The 24,949-nt window shown below is 41.0% G+C and overlaps 1 protein-coding gene across 1 annotated transcript in view; it reads right to left on the reverse strand.

The window, feature by feature from the left end:
• The window catches only part of IQCK (IQ motif containing K), a 148,963-nt gene that overhangs the window by 16,551 nt on the left and 107,463 nt on the right, over positions 1-24,949 (reverse strand). The window contains exon 8 of the mRNA XM_068969389.1: positions 18,209-18,320. Coding sequence (XP_068825490.1) covers positions 18,209-18,320 — 112 coding nt within the window. The remainder of the gene's footprint in view (positions 1-18,208; positions 18,321-24,949) is intronic.

The raw sequence follows: 24,949 nt of genomic DNA on the forward strand, positions 1-24,949 counted from the left end.
TGGTGAGGGGCAGAGAGGCCTGCTGTCCATGGGGTCACAGAGTCAGACACAACTTAGAGACTAAACAACAACAAGAAGCACTATGAGAGCCATCTTATGGGTAAAAAAGCCAAATGAACTTTTTGGCCAACCCAATACTCTTTTTGTTCAACTTTCCAGAAAGACAGTTAAGAAGAAATTTTTTTTTAAATTCTGTTAGAACAAGCGCTAGCAGTATTCATATTCCTTTTCTGTGAACCTGATAAAGCTCACACCTCTGCAAGAGTTGAATGCACACTAATGATAATTCTTCCAGGTCAGGCTTCTCAGGGTTTAATGTTCTCTCATGTACATTATCTCATGTGATATTCACACCTTCTCTGCATTGTAAGCAAGGCAAATACCTATTTTCTTCCTGAATCTACTTATGTCCTGTTTCCTCCCTAAAAGGATTTCAGATAATTTTGGGGTTGGCCAAAATGTTCTTTCATTTCATCCGAATGAAAATTTCGCCCAACCCAATACAATAAACTATAGTTAACAAAAACAGAAAAGAAAAAGTCAGATCTGAAGAGAAATGGAGAACTTAGATATGCTAACGAGGAAGCGTCAATAAGTTGCTATAAATGAGCTTTAAACTGAACTCTGAGCTTCCTGGCAGACGAGGCAAAAAGGAAAAGTTAGGGAATAAAGAACCATTTCCCCAAGGGGAGCTACATTTTCTTGGCACTGTTTGCTGGATAACATTTCTCATGTGGAAATTTATTTTTGTAAAAAGATTTTATGGCCTGTGACCCAGGAATACTACTCCTTGGTATACACTCAGGAGATACTCTTAGATATATACCAAGAATGATCATAAACAGTTACATTTGTAATAACTAAAAGCTGGAAACAGCTCAAATATCCTTCAAGAGTAGAGTGATAAACAACTGTAATATGCTTATACAATGGAATACTATACCATCAGTGAAAAAAAAACAAATTACTGATAATCCAAGATGGCTGAATCACACAAACTATGGAGTGAGGAAGCCAGATATAAAAGCTCATATAAAATCACTGTATGATTTTTATTAGAATGATGATCAAAACACAGGTAAACCTAGTTGAGGATGATAAAAATCAAAACAGTGATTCTCTAGGGGGGTCAGGGAGGTGAGAGGTTAGGAAGGTGGGTGGGGTGGATTGACTGGGATGGGGTACGGAGGAGCCATCACAAATAACAGTAATGTTGGCACTCAGCTGGTTGGTTGGTGGTTACCTGAGGGGAAATATCTATTCAGATCCTCTGCCTGTTTTTAAATGTTTGAGGTTTTTCTTTTTTTGATGTTGAGTTATATGAATTATTGGTATATTTTAGATACTAACGCCTTATCAGATTCAGTGGGTGGCGTTTTCATTTTTTCGATGGTTTATTTCTCTGTGCAAAAGCTTTTTAGTTTGAAGTGGTCTCGTCTGTTTATTTTTGCTTTTATTTCCCTTGCCTGAGGAGACATACTGCCCCCTCCCAAATCACTTAGACTGATGTCAAAGAATGTACTGCCTATGTTTTCTTCTAGTAGTTTTAGGTCTTACATTTAAGAGAATAAAACTGGACTACTTTGTCATACCATATGCAAAAATAAATTCAAAATGGATTAGAGACTTAAGACCTAAAATTATTTCAGTTTTTAAAATGCATGTGGTAACCCACTAATTGATTTCACCATCCACAGTGGGAAAAACAGTGCTCTAACAGGAGTCAAAAACTGTATGATTTATGATAGTCCCTGATCATCATTGAACCCCTACTGCCTGTGAGGCATTGGACTAAATGTGTCACATGCACCATCTCATATGAGTTTCTCTAGGATCCACTGAGGCGAGTACTTTTATCATTTCTATTGTACAGATGAAGAAACTAAAGGTCAGAGAGGTTAAATAACCTTCTCAAGATCCCACAATCAGTGAAAATTGATAGATGAGCATTAGCTCAAGGCTTTTTAACTCAAATAACCTTGTCTGCAAGTTGGACCTTTAGGAGGATGTTAGTTTCATTTTATAGTTAAAAGATGGTTAAAAGATCAGGAGGGTTAAGTGCTTTGCTCAGGGATACACAGATAGGACACTTCCAATCAGGATTTGAATATAAAGCTTGGGACTCCAGGCCCAGGACTTTTTCTGCTGTTATAAGCTGCTCACTGCGGAACAGCTTCAAATATCATTCCAAAACCTCTTAAATGACAGGCCTTCAGATGCCACAAAAAGCAAATGAGGGCGACTCCAATACACACGGCAGAAGTAGACCTCATGCAAAAGACTCAGTCTCCTCTACCTCCCACCTGCTCAGCTGGGATAAATAAAGCACTTTCCGAAAGGTCTCTCTAAGTCTTCCTATACACCAAAATATCATCAGGGACAGCATGGTGGGGAGTTTTATTTTGTTTTGTTTTGTTTGATCTCTTGAAACTTTTCTGTATTTTTTCAGAATGAGAATACAGAACAGTTTTTAAGTTATTAAAAAGGGACAGTTTTAAAATTATAGTTCTAAAAAGAAAATCAGATTAGCCTTCATAGCTCTATACCTTTAAATTTGTCCATGTCCTGGACTAATGAGAGTTGAATCTAAAAATTGGGAAGACATTTTAGCGGCTCAGATTCTAAATTTAGATCCTCAGGGTGAATACCGTGCATCAACCAGGGTTGGACTTGCGCTTACAGAGAGAAGGCGGGACAATTAGGTGGGTGGGACCACTGCTCTTTAAAGCAGTCTAACTGCGTAAAGGAACATGTGCTTCATGGCCTCAGCAGTTTAATCAGAGGGTGGGTCCTGACGGATTTCGCAAAAATACCAAACACCAGCAGATTTCTCCCGAGCTTAACTCCATAAATAACATCCGTACATTGCAGCATAAGGAGGTGGGGAAGAGGAAAGACTTCCAAGCTCTCTTCCTTTCTGAGTGACCCTCGGTACATTGTTCAACCTCTCTGTTCCTCAGTTTCTTCATCTACAGAATGGAGACCATACAGTACCTTCGTCAAAGGGCCGATGAGAAGACTGAGTTCCTACTAAGTATGTGCTTAGAACAGTGGCTGCTTCATAGGAAGCACATGGGAGTGTGAACAGTCCTTTTTATTATTTTAGAAAAACGGATAATATATTTCCTTTTATTTATTTGTTTGGTTGGTTGCTTGGAAACAACTCTGATTACCTTAGATTGACCTTGTCCATAGGGTGTTTATCAAGCTGGATGATTTGGGAAGGGGATTGTGTAACACAGATTCATTCACTGAATCAACAAATACTTCTTGAACATCTATCACATGTATGCCGGGCACTGTGCTAGCAGCTGGGATAGAGCAGTGAATGGCACAGAAAGGAAAAAACCCCCAAGCTGCCACAGGAAGCGTCCATGTTCCAGGACAGTCACAATAAGCAAACAATAGGCAATAAACAAAATAAAGTATTAAAATCCTGGGCAAGTCAAAAGAATTAAAACCTTGAAAAAGTATTACCTAGTGACTGCTGCTGCTGCTGCTGAGTCGCTTCAGTCCTGTCCGACTCTGTGCGACCCCATAGACGGCAGCCCACCAGGCTCCCCCGTCCCTGAGATTCTCCAGGCAAGAACACTGGAGTGGGTTGCCATTTCCTTCTCCAATTAACTAGTGACTAAATGTAATTAAATACATCACATAGTCAAAGACAATTTGCAAAAGAAATACAGTGATTACAATATAACTGATCCTCTATGGTGCAGCCCCCAGAACATACACCGGACTCAGGGCACCCCACCATCCTGGAGCTAGCTTTGTCCTATATCCTTCATCACTATCAGAGTTGAAGGTCAATCACTTTATTTCTCCAAAGTGGCAAAGAAGATATGGCACCAACACTAAACTCTTCATCTACGTCCATGCATGTTTTAATAAAAGTCTGGAAGTGGCCAGTTCCTTTTGAATCACCCTGTAGATAGCATGTTAGATGGAGATGAGCAGGGAAGAGGGATGGGGGTGGTCAGGGAGTTTGCACTGAGAAGGTAATAATTAAGCAGAGTCTGGCGGAAGTGAGGGAGAGAGCCATGAGGGAGTCTGGGGTCTGCACCTTCACTTTTTCCCTCCTAATTTTTTTACTGTGATAAAATACACATAAGATAAAATTTACCATCCTAACCATCTTAAATGTTCAATGCAGACATGAAGGCCACCCCATAAAAAGCAATGAAGGACTGATACATGCTTGAATGTAGAGGAACCTTGAGAACTTGAAAACTTGCTAAGCACAAGAAGCCAGACACAAAAGACCATTATTATGTGATTCCCTTTAAGTGAAATGTCCAGAATAGTGTACCATTTGGAGGTATTAAGTACACTCATACCATCGCTACGATCCATCTCTAGAACTCCTCATCTTGCAAAACAGAAACTCAGCACTTATTAAACAAGAATATCCCTTTCTCCCCTCCACCCAGCTTGTGGAAACCACCATCTTACTTTTTGTCTCTATGGATACTGCTGTTCTAAGTATCTGATTTAAGTGGGAACATTCAGTATTTATCTCTTTGTGACTGGCTTATTTCGCTTAGCGAAATGTCTTCGAGGCTCATCCACGTTATCGCATGTGTTGGAACGTCCTTCTTAAGGCTGAACAATATTCCACTGTATGGACACACTATTTCCCATCCATTGATGGACACTTGGGTTACTTCTACCTTTTGGCTATTGTGACTAATGCTGCCATTAACATGTATGTACAAACATCTCATTGAGTCCCTGCTTTCTTTCTTGTATGTGCCCCAAAGTGGAATTGCTAGCTCATGGGTAATTCCTTTTTAAAAAATTTTAAGGAACCACTTTATCTACATCATTTTACATTCCTACTAATAATGCAAAATGGTCCATTTTTTCCACATTCTCATCAATACTTATTATTTTCTATTTTTTGATAGTATCCATCTTAATGGGTGTAAGGTAGTCTGTGCCTTCATTTTTATTTATATGACAGCTTTATGAAAATATAACTCACATGCCATATAATTCACTCATTTAAAGTACACACTTCAATGATTGTTAGTATATTCACAGACAGGTGCAACCATCACTACAATCAGCTTCACAACATCTTCATATTCCCCTAAAGAATCCTCTTACCTTTCAGCTATCACCCCCATTCCCTCAGCCTTCCAGGCCCAGGCAAGCACTAATCTGCTTTCAATCTCTACAGATTTTCCTATTCTGGACATTTCACATAAAGGGAATCACATAATAATGGTCTTTTGTGTCTGGCTTCTTGTACTTAGCAAGTTTTCAAGTTCTCAAGGTTCCTCTACATTCAAGCATGTATCAGCCCTTCATTGCTTTTTATGGGGTGGCCTTCATGTCTGCATTGAACATCTGTTGCACTTTTGAGAGCATGAATTCCAGACCTATCCCTCAGCCTACTTGTTCGGGGACTGACAGAAAGGAAGGGTATGAGGCCGGCAAGGCAGTATGATGTTGAGGAAGTCTAAATGTCCTCAGTTCTGCTCCTTAGCAGCTGTCGACCGAAAGCAAGTGACTTAACATCTGAGAAAAGAGATGGGGTGACAACAGGTTATTCTCATTACATTTGTTATGAAGATTAAAAATAATATATTTAAGGCATGTGGTAGGCACTCATAAGGACCATGGATCTTTGCAGACACCAAGGCGTGGCAGCTAAGGGTAAAGACAATGCCATCCTGTAGGCTGGACACCACAGCAGGAGCAGTTTCCCATGGCCCTCCCTCTGTGAGCTCGATTTTCACTCAGGAAGTCACCCCTGGGTGTGATAGAAATCCCTCAGTCTAGGAGACATCTTCCTACTCTTCAAGTATATGACCAAACAGAAGGCGCCTTTAAGCATCCCTACTCTTTCCCCTCAAATTCTCTTAAACTGCCAAACACCCAAAATACCCTTTGCTCTTCTCCCCTCCCCAGCTACTCTCTGGCCTTATCTAACCTCATTCTTCACAGCAAAACCCAGAATGTTCCTCATATATTGTTCCTGGCTTCACTCTTAAGACCAAACTCCCCAAACCAACAACCACCACCAAGACAACAGCAATAGTTTTCCAGGCTTTGGATTTGGTCAACAATAGGTCTCTTAGCCCTGGAGGCAGGAGATTCTATAGTAGACACCTATCGGATTTCCTGTTTTATAGAGATTTCCTTGCTCACTCGTTCCACTTTTCAAAGGGGAAAGCAAAGTCCAGCTAGTTGGTAAACTGAAGGAACTCAGATGCCCTGAATTTTAATCCAAATGAAATTGCATTAGTGAGAAGAGCCCCGCAAAGGAAGATTTTGAATCCAAAGCTATTACTGGGATCCTCCAGCTAATCCATAGTATTATGATTGTGCTGATGTGGTTACAACACATTCTCTTCTAAGAATACACCCATGTAATCGCTTTCTCTGGCCTCTGGCCTGACACATCCTTGTAAGTTTCCCCCAGGGTGTTCTAACCTGCAGCCAGGATTGACAACCACTGCTGCAAGTAAATCGCCTGGAATACATTTTGTTTCTCTTTCTTGACAGTTCAAAAAATATGACAGAAACCAGCCACCAGTTATTGATCATTCCCTTTGTACCAGGATCTATTTAATAGCATACATGATATTAAATATTATTTAATTCTCACAAGAGCTCTGTCTGATGGGCCCTAACTGTCCCCACATAACAGAGGAGGAAACTGGGCTTCAAGAGAATGAGCACCTTGCCCTGCCCATGCTGATGTTAGAGGCAGGATTCATTCAGACCCCAGGGCAAGTATTCTTAATAATAACATATATTAGCCATATGTTGAGCATTTATATTACTAATAATAGTAATCATTTATTGATCACTTTTTTTTTTTTTGAGCTAGGCACTATTCCAGTTCATTTAATCCTTATAAAAACCCTACGGAGTGGTTACTAACATTAGTGTTTCTATTTTATTGCCATGCAAATTGAGTCACTGAGAGGTTATGCAACCAGCACGAGGTTATACAGCTGATAAATGGGAAACTTTATCTAGTCTGGTTCCTTGAGCCTTCCAGGTGTTTGTGGATACATCTAGATCCTACAAGAGCACTCTGCGTCTATATAACTGCAAAGAATGCTGAAAAGTCAGATGATAGAATGAAGCTACTGGTTGGAAGCATCCATTTATAAAAGTTTAAACTGGGGACTAAAACTTTAGGAGCAGATCATTTAATAAAGGAATTCATCTTTTATTTTACTTTACATTTCAGTAGAATAGTAGGGGAACATTAGCATTTTAAGCAAAGGCACGTCCCAGTTGTGAAGACTTGCAAATTTTAAATGAAAAGATATGTATGAAAGTTGATGTCATCCTAATATCCTCACCCACTGGTGAGTCTTAAAAATAGAACTGATGAAAGTAATCTCAAGGCATGAAGTCACTAGACTTCTTTTAATCAAATTTTTATTTCTTCTGCTGGTTAAAATAGAAAAGGAACTAAGGTTTGAGGAGATATGAGAGAAAAAATTAAAATGAAAACGACACCTTAGATTTCCCAATAGTGTATTTCTTCTCAAAGACCCATGGTGATATCAAAGCAATGACCTCATTTAGAATTATTCCTGAGGCATTCTCATTTTACAAGTAGGGAAAATGAAACACAAAGATTACATCACCCATCAAAAGTTCCAAAGTGACTTGGTTATGCATTAAGCATAAATTGTTGTAGTGTTTTTGGATGACAGTATGGTGATCACTGTCTAAACTTGATATATTTTTATCCTTTGACTCAGCAACTCCATTTCTAGGAATTTATCCTATAGAAATACTTTTATAAGTAAGCAAGAATATATCTACGAAATGCCTTTCAATACATTGGTCATGCTGTGCTGCATTGTGCTTAGTCGCTCAACGTATCTGACTCTTTCTGACCCCAAGCCCACCAGACTCCTATGTCCATGGGGATTCTTCAGGAAGAATACTGCAGTGGGTTGCCATGCCGTCCTCCAGGGGATCTTCCCAACCCAGGGATCAAACCCAGGTCTCCCGCAATGCAGGTATATGCTTTACCATCTGAGCCAACAGGAAAGCCCAAGAATACTGGAGTGGGTAGCCTATCCCTTCTCCAGGGGATCTTCCAGACCCAGGAATCGAACCGAGCTCTCCTGCATTGAGGCTGGATTCTTTACCAGCTGAAGCTACCAGGGAAGCCCCTACATTGTTCATAATACAAGCCAAATATCCATTCATTGAGAATTGTTTTTTTAAAAATATGGTACAGATTTATCAATGGGCTTCCCAGGTGGCTCAGTGGTAAAGAATTTGCCTGTCAATGCAAGGAGATCAGGAGATGCAGGTTTGATACCTGGGTTGGGAAGATCCCCTGGAGGAGGGCATGGCACCCCACTCCATTATTTTTGCCTGGAAATCCCAAGGACAGAGAATCCTGGCAGACTACAGTTCATAAAGTCACAAAGAGTCAGACACGAATAAGCAACAGAGCACGTGGCACAGATTTATCATTTTTATGGAACCACAAAAAATCATGAGAGGTCTCTGTATATGTGTCATGAAAAGATGTCAATGATATGTTGTCAAGTAAAGAAAAAAGCAAGTTACAAGATACTGTATATAACATAGCTCATGTTTATAAACATAAATATGTGTATATATATTTACATATTAATAGGTGAAGAAACTCTATGAGCTGACACACTCAACAGTGGTTGTCTCTGGAAAATAAGTCACCGAAAATTTGCCTTTTTCTGTTATATGATAGATCATGTTTGTCAGTCACAAAAGGTCACACCTAATGCCAGAACCCACCTCCTGAGCCTCAGGCCAGAGTGTTCTCTGCACCTGGGCCGCTCTTCTGTGGTCAAGGCCTTCTCTGTTCATCTGTAGACGGGAAGGGCGTATGGAAGGAGGGAAACAAAGCATCCTCATCCTCATCTTCTCACCCCTGGCTTCCTGCTCTAATGGAAATGTTTCCTAGAAACATAGTTATGGATCCTTCAGACTGAGGACTAGGCCTTCCCTACCCTCAGATCTCCCCTATTCCAGCGGCCTGCCATCACTTCAGCTAGTGTCAAGTGGAAGGTACAGCCACATGCTGCCCACTGTCCAGCCTGGGGGTCCTGGTACCCTGCTGGGAAGATTTGCAGGGGGCCGATCAGCCCTACTGGACACACAGCTTAAGGTATTAATAACTGGACACCATGGCAAGAGATGACCAGAGATTCCCTGGCATCAGGTCGATCTGGGTTCAAATCCCTGGTCTCTAGCCTTCCTGGCTGTGTGACCTGGGTGAGTCATGTAACCTCCAGCCCTGGTTTCCTCGCCTGTGCGATGGAGATCATATCCTTCCTCTGGGAGAGAAGTATGAGGGCTACATGGGAACACGGGTGCTTAGTTCAGGCCCTGGCAACAGTTATGAACTCATAACTGTTCCTGAGCTCCAGACAGCCTTCTCTGTTCTAAGAACCAAGTTCCAGGCTGTGACCAAGACAAGGTGCTCATTTTAAGAATATCCTAAAACCCCAATCCTAATAGCTAAGATTTGTCATTACAATCTAAACTTAAATACTAGAAAAGAAATTTATCTGGTTTCTACCCTACCCGGCACTCAGGCTTTTATCTTTTTCCTCCAGAAGCCATGCCCTACTAAGAAACTGATTATATTTAGGGAAAGGATAATGTTCACCTCATTATAATGTCTTCTTTATGAGAGAAAAATTAGCTCCAGAAATAAGCGTGCTTCCAAGAAACTTTTTAAATTTGAGGACAACGAACAATGTAATGATCCTATTTCATTCATTGCTGTGGCTTCTAGGAAGCTCGGATATTTCTATTTATTGTAGGAACATTTTTGAGGTTATTATTCACATTGCATAATGTATAGGGAAGGACCCAGTATTTCTTGAACCACTGGCTCACTTTTTTTTTCCTGTGGATACTGTGAATTATGTAACAGACCTTATTTCCCTCTTTACTTTGTCCCTAAGAAATCTCTAGCAAATACAGACCTTGGAGTAAGTATTTTGCTTATTATATTTAATGGCTTTATTTTTTCTCTACTTTTAATTTTTCCTTAATCCAATCACACATTTACCTAAAAATGTTAGATTATGTGTTTCTGTAAGTGACTATAAACTACTCTTGGACTGACATAGGAAATAAAAAGGTGAGCAAACCAAAGTAAAGAATCTGTTTCCTTTGACAGGTCAGCTTCCCCCACCCTTTCGTTTAAAATATCAAGAAGTGATATTTAAAATAGCAAAAATTCCAAAAAGAAAGTTATAGGTAAATGACTATTTTTTTAAACTGGGATATGGTCACTTTCCAGTGTTGCTAGTTTCTGCTCTACAGCAAAGTGAATCAGCTATATGTACACATATATCCTCTTTTTTGGATTCCCTTTCCATCTGGGTCACCACAGAGCACTGGGGAGAGCTTCCTGTGCAACACAGCAGGTTCTAATTAGTTCTCTGTTTTATACATAGTAGTGTGTACACATCGATCCCAATCTCCCAATTCATCCCACTCTTAAAGATTAAAACACTGTCAGTCTTACAATGATTGAAATAAAACCACATAAAATCACAAAAAAATTATCAAGAAGTGATAAAAGTCATTCAAAGAATATTTACATAAATATGCAGAATACACACATATGAAAAGTGTTATCAGATGCTGTATATATATGTAATTTGATGTTGTATACATTAAAAAATGGAATCTGATGTTATGGAACAGTTTCTATGGTTTCTTTCTCCTTACTCATACCAGATTTCCAAATAAAATATGAATATTCAGTTACAAAGCACATTTGAAAACAATTATCAATTATATGAAGCTAAAAATATGCTATTAATCAAGAAGAGCTTTTTGACCACATCTCAGAAATGACTTTGGCATCTTCTTTTGGATTATATTGGCTATAATTCTTATCATAAATGCTTTAAAAATAATTCCTGCAACTGTCCTGATGGATAGAGACTTAAGGATAACCTCACACCGCTTCTGTCCTAGAAGAAAATCCTCCAGGATGGCCTCTGACTCAGTGTAACATAAGACAGGCTATAAATGACCACGGTTCTACCCTGACAGCTGACGCTCCTCTCCTTCAGACCTCCTGTCTGCACCAAGGTTGCTCCAAGGAATGAACTTGGCAAAACTCATTCATACTATAAATACCAGAGCACAATATGGATAAAATGGCATCCACTAAAAAAAAAAAAAAATCTTATGCCTGTATGATGGATTTGTACATAGATGAGTCTGTAGTGCCTTTTTTTTTTTTCACATGAAGGTGAAACCCATTTTCATTTGCAATCACTCCACTTTTTTTCTTTACCACAAATCTAAAGAACTACATGTGTTTAACATTCATTTTTAAATTGCTTCATCAGAGCTCTTTGGAGGTCTAATTGCAATGTCACCTTGGCTGGAGGGAGTTGATTTTTGAAATCTCCACACTACCCAGATTCATAAGGTTTTCAATAGGAATAACTCTGTTGTACATGAACTTAACAAAGTACATCATCTCCGTGACACTTGAAGGAGACAAAAAGTTTTACTTCACTTAATGGGAAGCAGGTTGTACCCTGGTCCTGGCAATTCAGCCCCTACGCAAGCGCTTCAGTCAAACAGCAAGAAACCATAGGGCGTAGGAAATCAGACAAGCCGTGTATCATATTCAGGAGGATTTCTGAGAGCTTTGGGTCGAATCCAAGAGAGTGTCTTGTCTCTCTGCATCGCTCCTTTGGGATGTGTCAGAACACAGGACAAAGAAAGGGCATGCCCGAGTCCCAGCCCTAGGGCCTCCCCGGCTGTGTGACCTTGGCAAGCCCTCAACCTTCCAAGCCCTCTACTTATGCATCTATAAAATGAAAACCAGAGCTCGATCCACCAAATATGTACAGACTGCCTGCTCTGTGCCAGGCTCTGTGCTAAATGATGAATAAGACACTCAGTCCCTGCACGGAGCCCCTTCGAGTTCAGAGTCTAGTAGAGGAAATCAACGCAAAAGTGCTTGAAGCACAGACATATTTTAAAATGACAGTAACCAACATGTATGGGAACTATGTGCCAGGACTTATTCCAAAGATCATCTCTTGCAATCCTTTAACAACTGTATGAGACAGGACTATTAATAGTTCCAATCTTGCACATGGGAATACTGAGACTGAATGAAGTTAACTAGATCAGGGTCACACAGATAAAAGCAAAAAGAGTCCAAGGGCAAGTCTTGCCAACTCCAAAACTCCACTGTGCTGTACTGACTTTCTTCTGAACTGACCACAGATCTGGGGACCGTGTTTAGAACAGTTTTCTTTCCCAAGGGCCATTTCTACAGTTTCATTGCAAATGAGAAATTTACCCACAAGTTCACAATGGGGGCGTTTACGGAAAACCTCATCTTGTTTGGAAAGCACTGCTCCTTTTGGAACTCTCAGAAGGTGGAAAGGCGGCAAGGGAAGTGGGCAGCAGGTGGCCGAGATGGGACCAGTCATTCTGCCCTCTGCTGCTGGCTGAATCACTGCATTAAGTCCAGCCTGCACTCGCTGCCACATAGCAAGCCAAACTAATCAGTGAGCCAGTGGCAAATCAACTAAAAAAAAAAAAAGTAAAAACAGAAATAAATAGGCACACTGCTGCATGTTCCTTGAGCTTTAATCTGATTACAGTTCTGACTGTCTTCTAGTTTTGAAATGAAAGGAACCAGTAGTTGCACAGAGATGAGCCTGTCAAACAGTTACAGCTGAAGCTACTTCTTAAAAAGGGAGACTAAGAACACCAATGTGATGAGACCCTGCTTTGCACCAGGCTCTGTATGTGGACTCATACAAGGCTCAGAACTCCACTCATCTGTCCATTCATTCATAATCATAATAATCATCCAAAGAACTTCAGATTCACCATTGTTTATACTTGATCATTTTCTCTGTGTATGTATATGTGTGCATGTGTATTATTACTTTTTTCTGGATCATTGGAGTTTAAGTTGCATAAAACCTTCAGCATGCATCTTAAGAATAGGTTTCTGGGACTTTCCTTGTGGTCCAGTGGCTCAGTTCAGTCGCTCAGTCATGTCCGACTCTTTGCGACCCCATGGACTACAGCATGCCAGGCTTCCCTGTCCTTCATCAACTCCCAGAGCTTGCTCAAATTTATGTCCATTGAGTCAGTGATGCCATCCAATCATCTCATCATCTGTTGTCCCCTTCTCCTCCCGCCTTCAATCTTTCCCAGCATCAGGGTCTTTTCCAATGAGTCAGTTCTTCCCATCAGGTGGCCAAAATGTAGGAGTTTCAGCTTCAGCATCAGTCCTTCCAATGAATATTCAGGACTGATTTCCTTTAGGATGACTGGTTGGATCTCCTTGCAGTCCAAGGGACTCTTAAGAGTCTTCTTCAACACCACAGTTCAAAAGCATCAATTCTTTGGTGCTCAGCTTTCTTTACAGTCCAACTCTCATATCCATACATAACTACTGGAAAAACCATAGCTTTGACTAGATGGACCTTTGTTGCCAAAGTAATGTCTCCACTTTTTAATATGCTGTCTAGGCTGATCACAGCTTTTCTTTCAAGGAGCAAGCGTCATTTAATCTCATGGCTGCAGTCACCATCTGCAGTGATTTTGGAGCCCCCCAAAATAAAGTCTCTCACTGTTTCCATTGTTTCCCCATCTACTTGCCATGAAATAGCATGGCAAATAGATGGTCCAGTGGTTAAGTGGTTAAGACATGGTCCCGTGGTTAAGACTTCATTTTCCAATGCAGGGGGTGTGGGTTTGATCCCTCGTTGAGGAGCTAAGATCCCACATCCCTCCAATAAAATCAAAACATAAAACAGAAGCAATACTGTAACAAATTCAATAAAGACTTTTTAAAAAATGATCCACATAAAAAAAAAAAAAAACCCAAAGAGGTTTCTGATATTGGCCAAGAACATTGATCAACGTGAGGAAACTTAATAATCTATGTACCATTATCTAACATAAAGCCCATACTCAAAGTTTACTGTTTCAGTCATGTCTTTTATAGAATTTTCCCCCATCCAAGATCCAATCTAAGATCATGCACAGAGTTCAGCTGTCACACCGCTTTGGTCTCCTTTAATCTCTGTTTTTCTTAACATTGGCATTTTTGAAGAGTCCAAATCAGTTATTTTGGAGCATGTCCTCAGTTTGGGTTGATCTGATGTTCCCTCGCAATTAGATAGGTTCCAGTCATGCATTTTTGACAGGAGTTGTGTCTAAGAATATGTGATGTATGTCTTAGTACATCACATCAGGAGGCACGTGATGTCAGTTTGTCCCAATATTGGTAACATTAATCTTCAGCACTTGGTTAAGGTGGGTCTGCCAGCTTTCTCTAGTGCAAAGTTATTATTTTCTTAGATATTTTTTAAAACTTTTTATTTTGAATTGAGGCATAGCCGATTAACAATGTTGTGATCCTTTCAGGTGAACAGCAAAGGGACTCAGCCATATACATGTACATGTATCCATTCTCCCCCAAACTCCCCTCCTATCTAGGCTGCCACATAACGTTGAGCAGAGTAGCATGTGCTATACAGGAGGTCTTTGTTGGTTATCCATTTTAAACGTAGCAGTGTGTACACGTCGATCCTAAACTCCCTATCCCTTCCCCCCATCCTTCCACTTGGCAACCAAAAGTTTGTTCTTGAAGTCTGTGAGTCTCTTACTGTTTCATCAGTTTATCTGTATCATTTGCTTTCAGATTCTACCTACAAGGGATGTCATACGATATTTCTCTTTCTCTGACTTACTTCACTGAGTATGACAATCTTTAGGTCCATCCACGTTGCTGCAAATGCATTATTTCATTCTTTTTAATGGCTGAGTAATATTCCATTGTATATAGTTACCACATCTTCTTTATCCATTCCTCTGCCAATGGACCTTTAGGCGGCTTCCACGTCTCGACTATTGTAAACAGTGCTGCAGTGAACACTGGGGTGCATGTATCCGTTCAGATCATGTTTTTCTCCAGATATATGCCCAGGAGTGGGATTGCAGGGACACGCGGCAGCTCTATTTAGTGTTTTAAGGAACATCCATACTGCTCTTCATAAAGGTTGTACCAGTTTATATTCCCACCAGTAGTGTAGGAGGATCCCTTCTCTTATGGAGAGATAGTTTAAGACTATGAATATTGTGTCCTTCAATAAACTTTCACCCAGTGGTTTAGCATCTACTGATGATTCTTGCCTTAATTGATTTATTAATATGGTTACAAAATGGTGACTTTTAAATTCCATTATACCTTATAAATGTGTTAGTTGTCATTCTAATGTGGGAGAAAAGCCTCCTCTTCTCCCACATTTATTTATTTGGTTATTTTTGTATATTATGGACATCTGGATATTTCTTTTAGTCAATGAGTTCATTACTGTCAGTTAATTTTGATGCTTAAATTAAAAACTCAAGAGACTAGAAAATACCAGAGGGTATTACATATAATACATATGTAATAGGTATGTATGTGAAAGTCACTCAGTCATGTCGAACTCTTGGGGTTCCCATGGACTATTCAGTCCATGGAATTCTCCAGGCCAGAATACTAGAATGGGTAGCCATTCCCTTCTCCAGGGGATCTTTTCAACCTAGGGATCGAACCAGGTCTCCCACATTGCAGGCAGATTCTTTACCAGCTGAGCCACCTGGGAAGCCCAAGAATACTGGAGTGAGTAGTCTATCCATCTCCAGGGGATCTTCCCAACCAAGAACCGAACAGGGGTCTCCTGCATTGCAGGCAGATTCTTTACCAGCTGAGCTACCAGGGAAGCCCATCTAATAAGGTCATTTTTCATAAAACTTTTGTTTTAGCTATGTATATATGAAACCATCAGTATATTCATATGTCGTAGATTGTGACATAAAATTATTTCTTCCTGGTTCACAATCCCAAAATGTTGAGACTTGCTGGCCTAGAGGAAAATGCTGTATTTTTCTATCCTCCCTTAGACAGGAGTGGGTGCTTCCCCCATCCAAGCCTAAGGCAGGGGAGGGAAGATCCAAGGGAACAACTCAGAAAGATTAGGGGCCCCTCATTACCTGATTGGTCATCTCCTTTAAGGGTAGATTTCCACACACTTCAATCTACTGTGCCTGTGAGAGCAAGTTTAGTGTGAACCGGGGAGACACACGAGGTGGAGAAAAGGGGGCAGTGGAGGAGTCTGAGTGTCCGCTCCTGGTTTCCTCTGTGTCAAGTGAACACTGTTCCATTGGGTTCAAGAGGGCTGGCCACTGGCTAAGGAGACCTCAGGAGCAAAAGGCTGGGAGAGCGCTGGCAGAAGTGGGGTCTGAGTGGAAGGAGAAGAGGGAGCGGCAGAACCAGATCCCCCAAGGGTTCTGCCCTGTGAACTTAGAGGAAGTGCTCATGTGAAACGCAGGAGTCAGAGAACCAGCATGCGGATGCCCGCCCACAGGACACGGATGGCCACATGGTCTCAGCCAGAGAAGCGACAGCAGCCAAGAGAGGACCACACAGGAAGTGAGGGGACGATGCCCCGGATCTCCCTCCCTCCTGCTCCCAGCCCCACTGAGTCAGAGCCTTAAATCGGAGCTGAGACTGAGATTTTTAAGTAGGCAGGACTTCATGAAATCAGAACATACTTCAAAGACATGCCATGAAGGAACTGGAAAGAGAGATTTGAGAGAACAGAATTGAAGACAGTCTCTGGGCAAAAAAGGAAAACTTTTTTCTAGATTTCGCCATGTTGAGATTGCTCCACATTGTTCCTGGTCCCCTTAGGTAAGGCAAGTGGGGGCGGCCCCTCTGAGGCATTAATGCCCCTAGGCCAAAGGGTGAGAAGGAATGGCCACAGAGCGGCCTAGAGAGGATGATTTGGCAGGAAAGGGATTGAAAGTGCAGTCCCCGAGGTGAGGAAGGTGTTGGCATACAGCAGAACAAGAGAGACTGGAGGGACTGCAGTCTAGTGAAAAGAGACAAGGAACGAGGAGGATGGGGGGTCAGAGCATGGATAGTGAGAGGATAGTGGTCTGTCGAGGGAGGTATGATCATTTTTTCTCGTTGGTTTTCATAATTTAAAAAATTCCAAAAGTGCAAGATTTTCCCTAGTCCTGATTCCTAAAGGAAACTAACACTAATGCATTCTCCAGGCTTTATAGACATCTCTCTATTTCCAAGCATGTATTTTAGTCAGTGAGTGTTAGTCAGTCAGTCACTCGTGTTTGACTCTGCGACCCCATGGACTGTAGCCCACCAGGCTCCTCTGTCCATAGGATTCTCCAGGCAAAATACTGGAGTGGATAGCCATTCCCTTCTCCAGGGGATCTTCCCACCCCAGGGATGGAACCCTGGTCTCCTGCTTTGCAAGGGGATTCTTAATGAATCTTAATGAAAATGTATTGTCCTGCAGTTATTTTCCACTTGACAATCCATCATGAGTCTCACTCCATGTTGTTGGTTAAATAAATGATGCTAAATCAATACCACACAGCTATTAAACATCACAATACCACTCTCTAGTGCTGACCTGAATGGCGTTCTGAGTATGTTCAGTGACAGTGTCGATGACATAATAGAATGAAGAGATATATGGGTAGTAGAATGTAAAAACCCATATTTAATAATATACAAATGGATATTTATTTGCATCATTTTGTACTGGAAAAAGTATAGCAGGATGTGCGCCAAAATTTTAACAGTGGTGACATTTCTGACTTTTCTCCTTTTTTGGTTATTTTTTTCTAATTTTTCTACCATGAATATGTAGTAACAAAGTTTAAAAATAAAAATTTTTAAAAAGGGAAGCAAATAGGACAAAATTGTGACACGTACAAGACAGGTGAAGGGTGCTTGCTCTGTTATTCTTAGCGCTCAGAAAAGGGGCGAGGATGGCATAAAACAGCACTTGAGTTCAGACACACAATCAACAGCTCAGAAGGATAACTACCCGTCACACTGATGGGCACTGTGTTTCCAAAATGATGGGTTATTCTTTTTGTTTGTATCTAAAAAAGACAGAGAGAGAGCTGCAAACGCGGGATGACACTGATGTGTACCTAAGTGAGGGGAACGGCTGGGACAGTTACATCGCGTCACCGCTGTCATTCGGGAGCCAACTCTTTAACATGCCGCCACCTTCTAACCCCAGTGGAATTCCGTGCAGAACAAGGACCCTAGGAAACCGCTCGGGGCTTCCTTCTTGAGCCTGGAGTAAGACCCAGGCTTTCCCTGAATGAACCAAGGGTTGTGACTCAAACAACTGACCTTTTTGTTCTTGTTTGGCCCAGAAGATTTTGACTCGCTGGCGAATATGCTTGTCCTCTCGCAGCTTCTTCTGCCACTGACGCAATTCTTGAATCTCAGGATCGCAGCGAACCTGGAAAATTCCCGCAAAGCTTTTAACTCCCTTTCTACATACTTCTAAACATTAACTTGCTAACCCTGCAAGGAAAATCCTTTATAAGTCACCTGGATTACTTTTGATTCCAAATGAATCATTGTTGTAAATGAATTAACTATACTCCTAAAGCTTATGTAATATTCAAGAGTAAATGAGGCTGGATGAAGGTTTGCTATACTAATGGTGGGCTGAGAACTTTCTAGATCTGTGCTGTTCAACAGAAATATAATGAAACTACATGTGTAATTATAAATTTCCTTGCAGTCTCATCTTATTTTTTAAAAATATTTATTTATTTATTGAAGGATAATTGACATACAATATGTTACTTCCAGGTGATTTGACATTTAAACACCTTATGAAATGATCACCATAAGTCTAGTAACCATCTGTCACATACAAAATTGTTACAGTATTATTTATGCATTCCTTAGGCTGTAAGTTACATCCTTATAACATTTATTTTATAACTGGAAGCTTTGTACCTCTCAATCACCTTCACCTATTTGCCCATCCCCCCACTCACCTCCCCTCTGGCAGCCACTAGCTTGTTCTCCCTATCTGTGAGTCTGTTTTCTTTGTTCATTTTTTGTTTTTTTTAGATTCCACATATAAGTGAAATTTTACATTATTTGTCTTTTTTTGACTTATTTCACTTAGCCCAATATCCTTTAGAACTATCCATGTTGTCATAAATGGCAAGATTTCATTCTTTTTATGACTCAGTAACACTCTGAAAGAAATGGGAATACCAGACCACCTGAACTGCCTCTTGAGAAATCTATATGCAGGTCAGGAAGCAACAGTTAGAACTGGACATGGAACATCAGACTGGTTCCAAATAGGAAAAGGAGTACATCAAGGCTGTATATTGTCACCCTGCTTATTTAAATTAAATGCAGAGTACATCATGAGAAACGCTGGGCGGGATGAAGCACAAGCCGGAATCAAGATTGCCAGGAGAAATATCAATAACCTCAGATATGCAGATGACACCACCCTTATGGCAGAAAGCGAAGAACCAAAGAGCTTCTTGATGAAAGAGGAGAGGGGGGGGAAAGTTGGCTTAAAGGTCAACATTTAGAAAACTAAGATCATGGCATCTGGCCCCATTACTTCATGGCAAATATGGGGAAACAGCAGCAGACTTTATTTTTCTGGGCTCCAAAATCACTGCAGATGGTGACTGCAGCCATGAAATTAAAAGACACTTGCTCTTTGGAAGAAAAGTTGTGACCAACCTAGGCAGGCATATTAAAAAGCCAACAAAGGTTCATCTATTCAAGGCTATGGTTTTTCCAGCAATCATGTATGGATGTGAGAGTTGGACTATAAAGAAAGCTGAGCACCAAAAAACTGATGCTTTTGAACTGTGGTGTTGGAGAAGACTCTTGAGTCCCTTGGATAGCAAGGAGTCTATCCTAAAGGAAATCAGTCCTGAATATTCATTGGAAGGACTGATGTTGAAGCTGAAACTCCAATACTTTGGCCACCTGATGGGAAGAACTGACTCATTGGAAAAGACCCTGATGCTGGGAAAGATTGAAGGTAGCAGGAGAAGGGGATGACAGAGGATGAGATGTTTGGATGGCATCACTGATTCAATGGACATGAGTTTGTGCAAGGTCTGGGAGTTGGTGATGGACAGGGAGGCCTGGCGTGCTGCAGTCCATGGGGTCGCAAAGAGTCAGACACAACTGAGCAATTGAACCGAACTGAAATACATGTATGCTGCTGCTGCTAAGTCACTTCAGTCGTGTCCGACTCTGTGCGATCCCATAGATGGCAGCCCAGCAGGCTCCCCCGTCCCTGGGATTCTCCAGGCAAGAACACTGGAGTGGGTTGCCATTTCCTTCTCCAATGCATGAAAGTGAAAAGTGAAAGTGAAGTTCCCCAGTTGTGTACGATTCTTAGCGACCCCATGGACTGCAGCCTACCAGGCTCCTCTGTCCATGGGATTTTCCAGGCAAGAGTACTAGAGTGGGGTGCCATTGCCTTCTCCAGAAATACATGTATATATATAACACATCTTTGTTCATTAATTCATCCATGGACACTTCAGTTGCTTCCATAATCTTAGCTTATTGTAAATAATGCTGCAGTGAACATAGTTCCACAACCAGGGATCAAACGCAGGCCCTTGACAGTGAACACACAAGTCCTAACCATTGGAGCACTAGGAATTCCTGTATCTTTCTTAATTAGTGTTTTTCTTTTCTTAGGGTAAATACCAGAAGCGAAATTGCTGGATTACATGACAGTTCTATTCCAATCTCATTTCAAAAAGTGAAAATAAACTGGCAAGATTATTTTTAAGAATACACTTTATTGGACTTCCCTCGTGGTCCAATGGCTAAAACTCTATGCTCCCAATGCAAGGGGCCTGGGTTTGATTCCTGGTCAGGGAACTAGATCCCACATGGCTCAACTAAATATCCTGCATGCTGCAATGAAGATCAAAGATCCTGAGTGCTGCAACTAAGACCTGGTGCAGCCAAATAAATAAATATATTAAAAAAGAATACAGTTTATCTACCTTGAAAGATCCAAAATAATATCATTTCAACACATAATCAATATAAAATATTTTTTATGAAATATTTTGCTGTTTTCTATACTAAGTATTCAACCTCTGATATGTATTTTACTTATAGAACATTAAATTTGGACATTTTTAAGTGCTCAATAGCTGCATGTAGCTGGTGGCTATTGTACAGGACAGCAGAGTTCTAGACAAATCATAGTTAATGTATTAACCACAGTTCTATTTGATTGAGTGCGTACTGCATACTGGGCTTCGTACAAGACATTGGGAATAAAGAAATAACTAGTGGTAATAATAATTATTATTATTATGATTAAACCATTAATATAACTCATATTTATTGAACATTTGTGTCTCAGGCATTGATTAGGTTTTTATCCATTTTAACAATCAAAAGCAGATTATCCCCATCTTACAGATAAGGAAACCAAGTTTAAGTGGCTTGCGTAGTCTCACAGCTAGGAAATGGATTCAAACATGGGCAGGCTGTTCCAGTTTCCCTTGAGAGACACAGGATTCACAGGAGCAAGATCAATAAGGTGTGGTAAGAGTAAGGATATCAGTGAGTACAAGGGACACAGAGGGGAAAGCGAACTCAGCCTGGAGAGGTCGGGAAACCCTTCATGGAGGAGATGGCCTCTGGGCTGAGTGTGGAAGGATGACCTGGAGTTGGCTGTGGACAGGAGGCAAGTGGAGTGTCACGGTGCCCTGGGGAAATTAAAATGCATTAAGCAGTCACTTGCAATTCTCCCCTCTCCCCAGCCCCTGGCATTCACTAATCTGCTGTAGTCTCCATGTGTGGTGCTGTGCTTAGTTGCTCAGTCATGTCCAACTCTTTGTGACCCCATGGACTGCAGCCAGCCAGGCTCCTTTTCCAAGGGGATTCTCCAGGCAAGAATACTGGAGTGGGCTACCATTCCCTCCTCCAGGGGATCTTCCCAACCCAGGGGCTGAACCCAGGTCTCCCACATTGCAGGCAGATTCTTTACCAACTGAGCCACAAGGGAAGCCCAAGAATACTGGAATGGGTAGCCTATCCCTTCTCCAGAGGATCTTCCAAACCTAAGGATCAAACCGGGGTCTTCTGCATTGCAGGCAGATTCTTTACCAGCTGAGCTACAGGGGAAGCCCGTAGTCTCCACAGTCTCATCTTAATCTGTAGATTCACAGTGTCTATGGATTTCCTATTCTGGCTATTTTATATAAATAAACTCAGTAGATAGCATTTTGTGTCTGGATTCTTTCGTTTGTTGTTGTTCAGCCACTAAATCCAACTCTTTGCAACACCATGAGCAGAAGCACGCCAAGCTCTCTGTCCTCCACCATCTCCTGGAGTTTGCTCAGATTCATGTTCTTTGAGTTGGTGATGCCATCTAACCATCTTATCCTCTGCTTGCCCCCTTCAAAGGCTCTAGCATGGTCAATGAAACAGAAGTAGATGTTTTTCTGGAATTCCCTTGCTTTCTCCATGACCCAGTGAATGCTGGCAATTTGATCTCTGGTTCCTCTGTCTCTTTGAAACCCAGCTTGTACACCTGGAAACTCTTGCTTCATGTACTGCTGAAGCATAGCTTGAAGGATTTTGAGCATTACCTTGCTCGCATGTGAAATGAGCGCAACTGTGTGGTAGTTTGAGCATTCTTTGGCATTGCTTGTCTTTGGGATTGGAATGAAAACTGACCTTTTCCAATCCTGGGGCTACTGCTGAGTTTTCAAATTTGCTGGCATATTAAGCGTAACACTTTAACAGCATCATCTTTTAGGATTTGAAATAGCTCAGCTGAAATTGCATCACCTCCAATAGCTTTGTTCATACTGATGCTTCCTAAGGCCCACTTGACTTCACATTCCAGGATGTCTGGCTCTAGGTGAGTGACCACTGACCACGCCATTGTAGTTATCTGGGTCATAAAGACCATTTTTGTATAGTTCTTCTGCATATTCTTGCCACCTCTTCTTAATCTCTTCTGCTTCTGTTAGGTCCTTATCTTTTCTGTCCTTTATTGTCCCCATCCATGCATGAAATGTTCCATTGATATCTCCAATTATCTTGAAGATATCTCTAGTCTTTTCCATTCTATTGTTTTCCTTTACATTTTTGCATTGTTCATGTAAGAAGGCCTTCTTATCCCTCCTTGCTGTTCTCTGGAATTCTGCGTTCAATTGGGTACATCTTTCCCTTTCTCCCTTGCCTTTCGCTTCTCTTCTTTCCTCAGCTATTTGTAAAGCCTCCTCAGACAACCACTTTGCCTTGTTGCATTTCTTTTTCTTTGGGATAGTTTTGGTCACTGCCTCCTGCACAATGTTATGAACCTTTCATTGTTCTTCAAGCTGTCTACCAGCTTTAATTCCTTGAATTTATTTATCTTCACTGTACAATTATAAAAGATGTGATTTAGGCCATACCTGAATGGCCTAGTGCTTTCCCTACTTTCTTCAGTTTAAACCTGAATTTTGCAATAAGGAGGTTATGATCTGAGCCACAGTCTGCTCCAGATCTTGTGTTTATTGACTGTACAGAGCTTCTATCTTTGGCTGCAAAGAACATAATCAGTCTGATTTTGGTGTAGACCAGTCTGGTGATATACATGTGTAGACTCATCTCCTGTGCTGTTGGAAGAGGGTGTTTGTTATGACCAGTGTGTTCTTTTGACAAAATTTTGTTAGCCTTTGACCTACTTCATTTTTTACTCCAAGACAAAACTTGCCTGTTATTCCTGGTATCTTTTCATTTCCTACTTTTGCATTCCAATCCCCTAAAATGAAAAGGACACTTCTTTTTTTGTTGTTAGTTCTAGAAGGTCTTGTCAGTCTTCATAGAACCATTCAACTTAATTTTCTTTGGCATCAGTGGTTGGGGCATAGACTTGGATTACTGTGATGTCAAATGGTTTGCCTTGGAAATGAACCAAGATCATTCTGTTGTTTTTGAGAGTGTACCAAAATACTGTATTTTGGACTCTTTCATTGACTTTGAGGGCTACTGCATTTCTTCTAAGGGATTCTTGCCCACAGTAGCAGATATAATGGTTAAATGAATTAAATTCATCCATTTTAACTCACTGATTCCTAAGATATCAATGTTCAGTCTCACCAGCTCCTGCTTGACCATGTCCAATTTACCTTGATTCATGAACCTCACATTCCATGTTCCTATACAATATTGTTCTTTACAGCATCAGATTTACTTTCGCCAGCAGACACATACACAGCTGGACATCATTTTCACTTTGGCCCAGCCATTTATTCCTTTCTGGAGCTATTAGTAATTGCTCTCCACTCTTCCCCAGTAGCATATTGCACACCTTCCAACCTGGGGAGGCTCCTTTTCCAGTGTTATATCTTTTTTGCCTTTTCATACTGTCCATGGGGTTCTCCAGGCAAGAATACTGGAGTGGGTTGCCATTTCCTCCTCCAGGGGACCACATTTTGTCAGAACTCTTTACTATGACCCATCTGTCTTGTGTGGCCCTGCCCAACTTGGCTCATAGCTTATTTGAGTTACATAAGCCCCTTTGCTTATGATCCCAAGGCTGTGATCCATGAAGGGGATTCTTTCACTTAGTATTTAATATTTTCAAGGTTCATCCACTTTGTAACATTTTCAGTACTTCTTTCCTGAATAATATTCCATGGCATAGTCATGCCACATTTTGTTTATCCATTCATTAGCTGATGAACATTTGAGTTGTGTCTGCCTTTTGGCTATTCTTAATAGAGCTGCTACAAACATATGTTTATGAGTTTTTGCTTGAGCATCTATTTTCAATTTTTTTTTTAGCATATACCTAGGAGTGGAATTGCTGGGTCGTATGGTAAGTTTATGATTAACTTATTTCCTCCTCCTCCTAAGTTACGTCAGTCATGTCCGACTCTGTGCAACCCCATAGATGACAGCCCAACAGGCTCCCATCCCTGGGATTTTCCAGGCAAGCATACTGGAGTGGGTTGCCATTTCCTTCTCCAGTGCAGGAAAGTGAAAAGTGAAAGTGAAGTTGCTCAGTCGAAGTCATCAATTGTTTTTCACAGTAAGCTACATCATTTTATATTCTCATCAGCA

This window comes from Capricornis sumatraensis, chromosome 3 (genome assembly GCF_032405125.1).
Source record: "Capricornis sumatraensis isolate serow.1 chromosome 3, serow.2, whole genome shotgun sequence".
Taxonomy (NCBI): domain Eukaryota; kingdom Metazoa; phylum Chordata; class Mammalia; order Artiodactyla; family Bovidae; genus Capricornis; species Capricornis sumatraensis.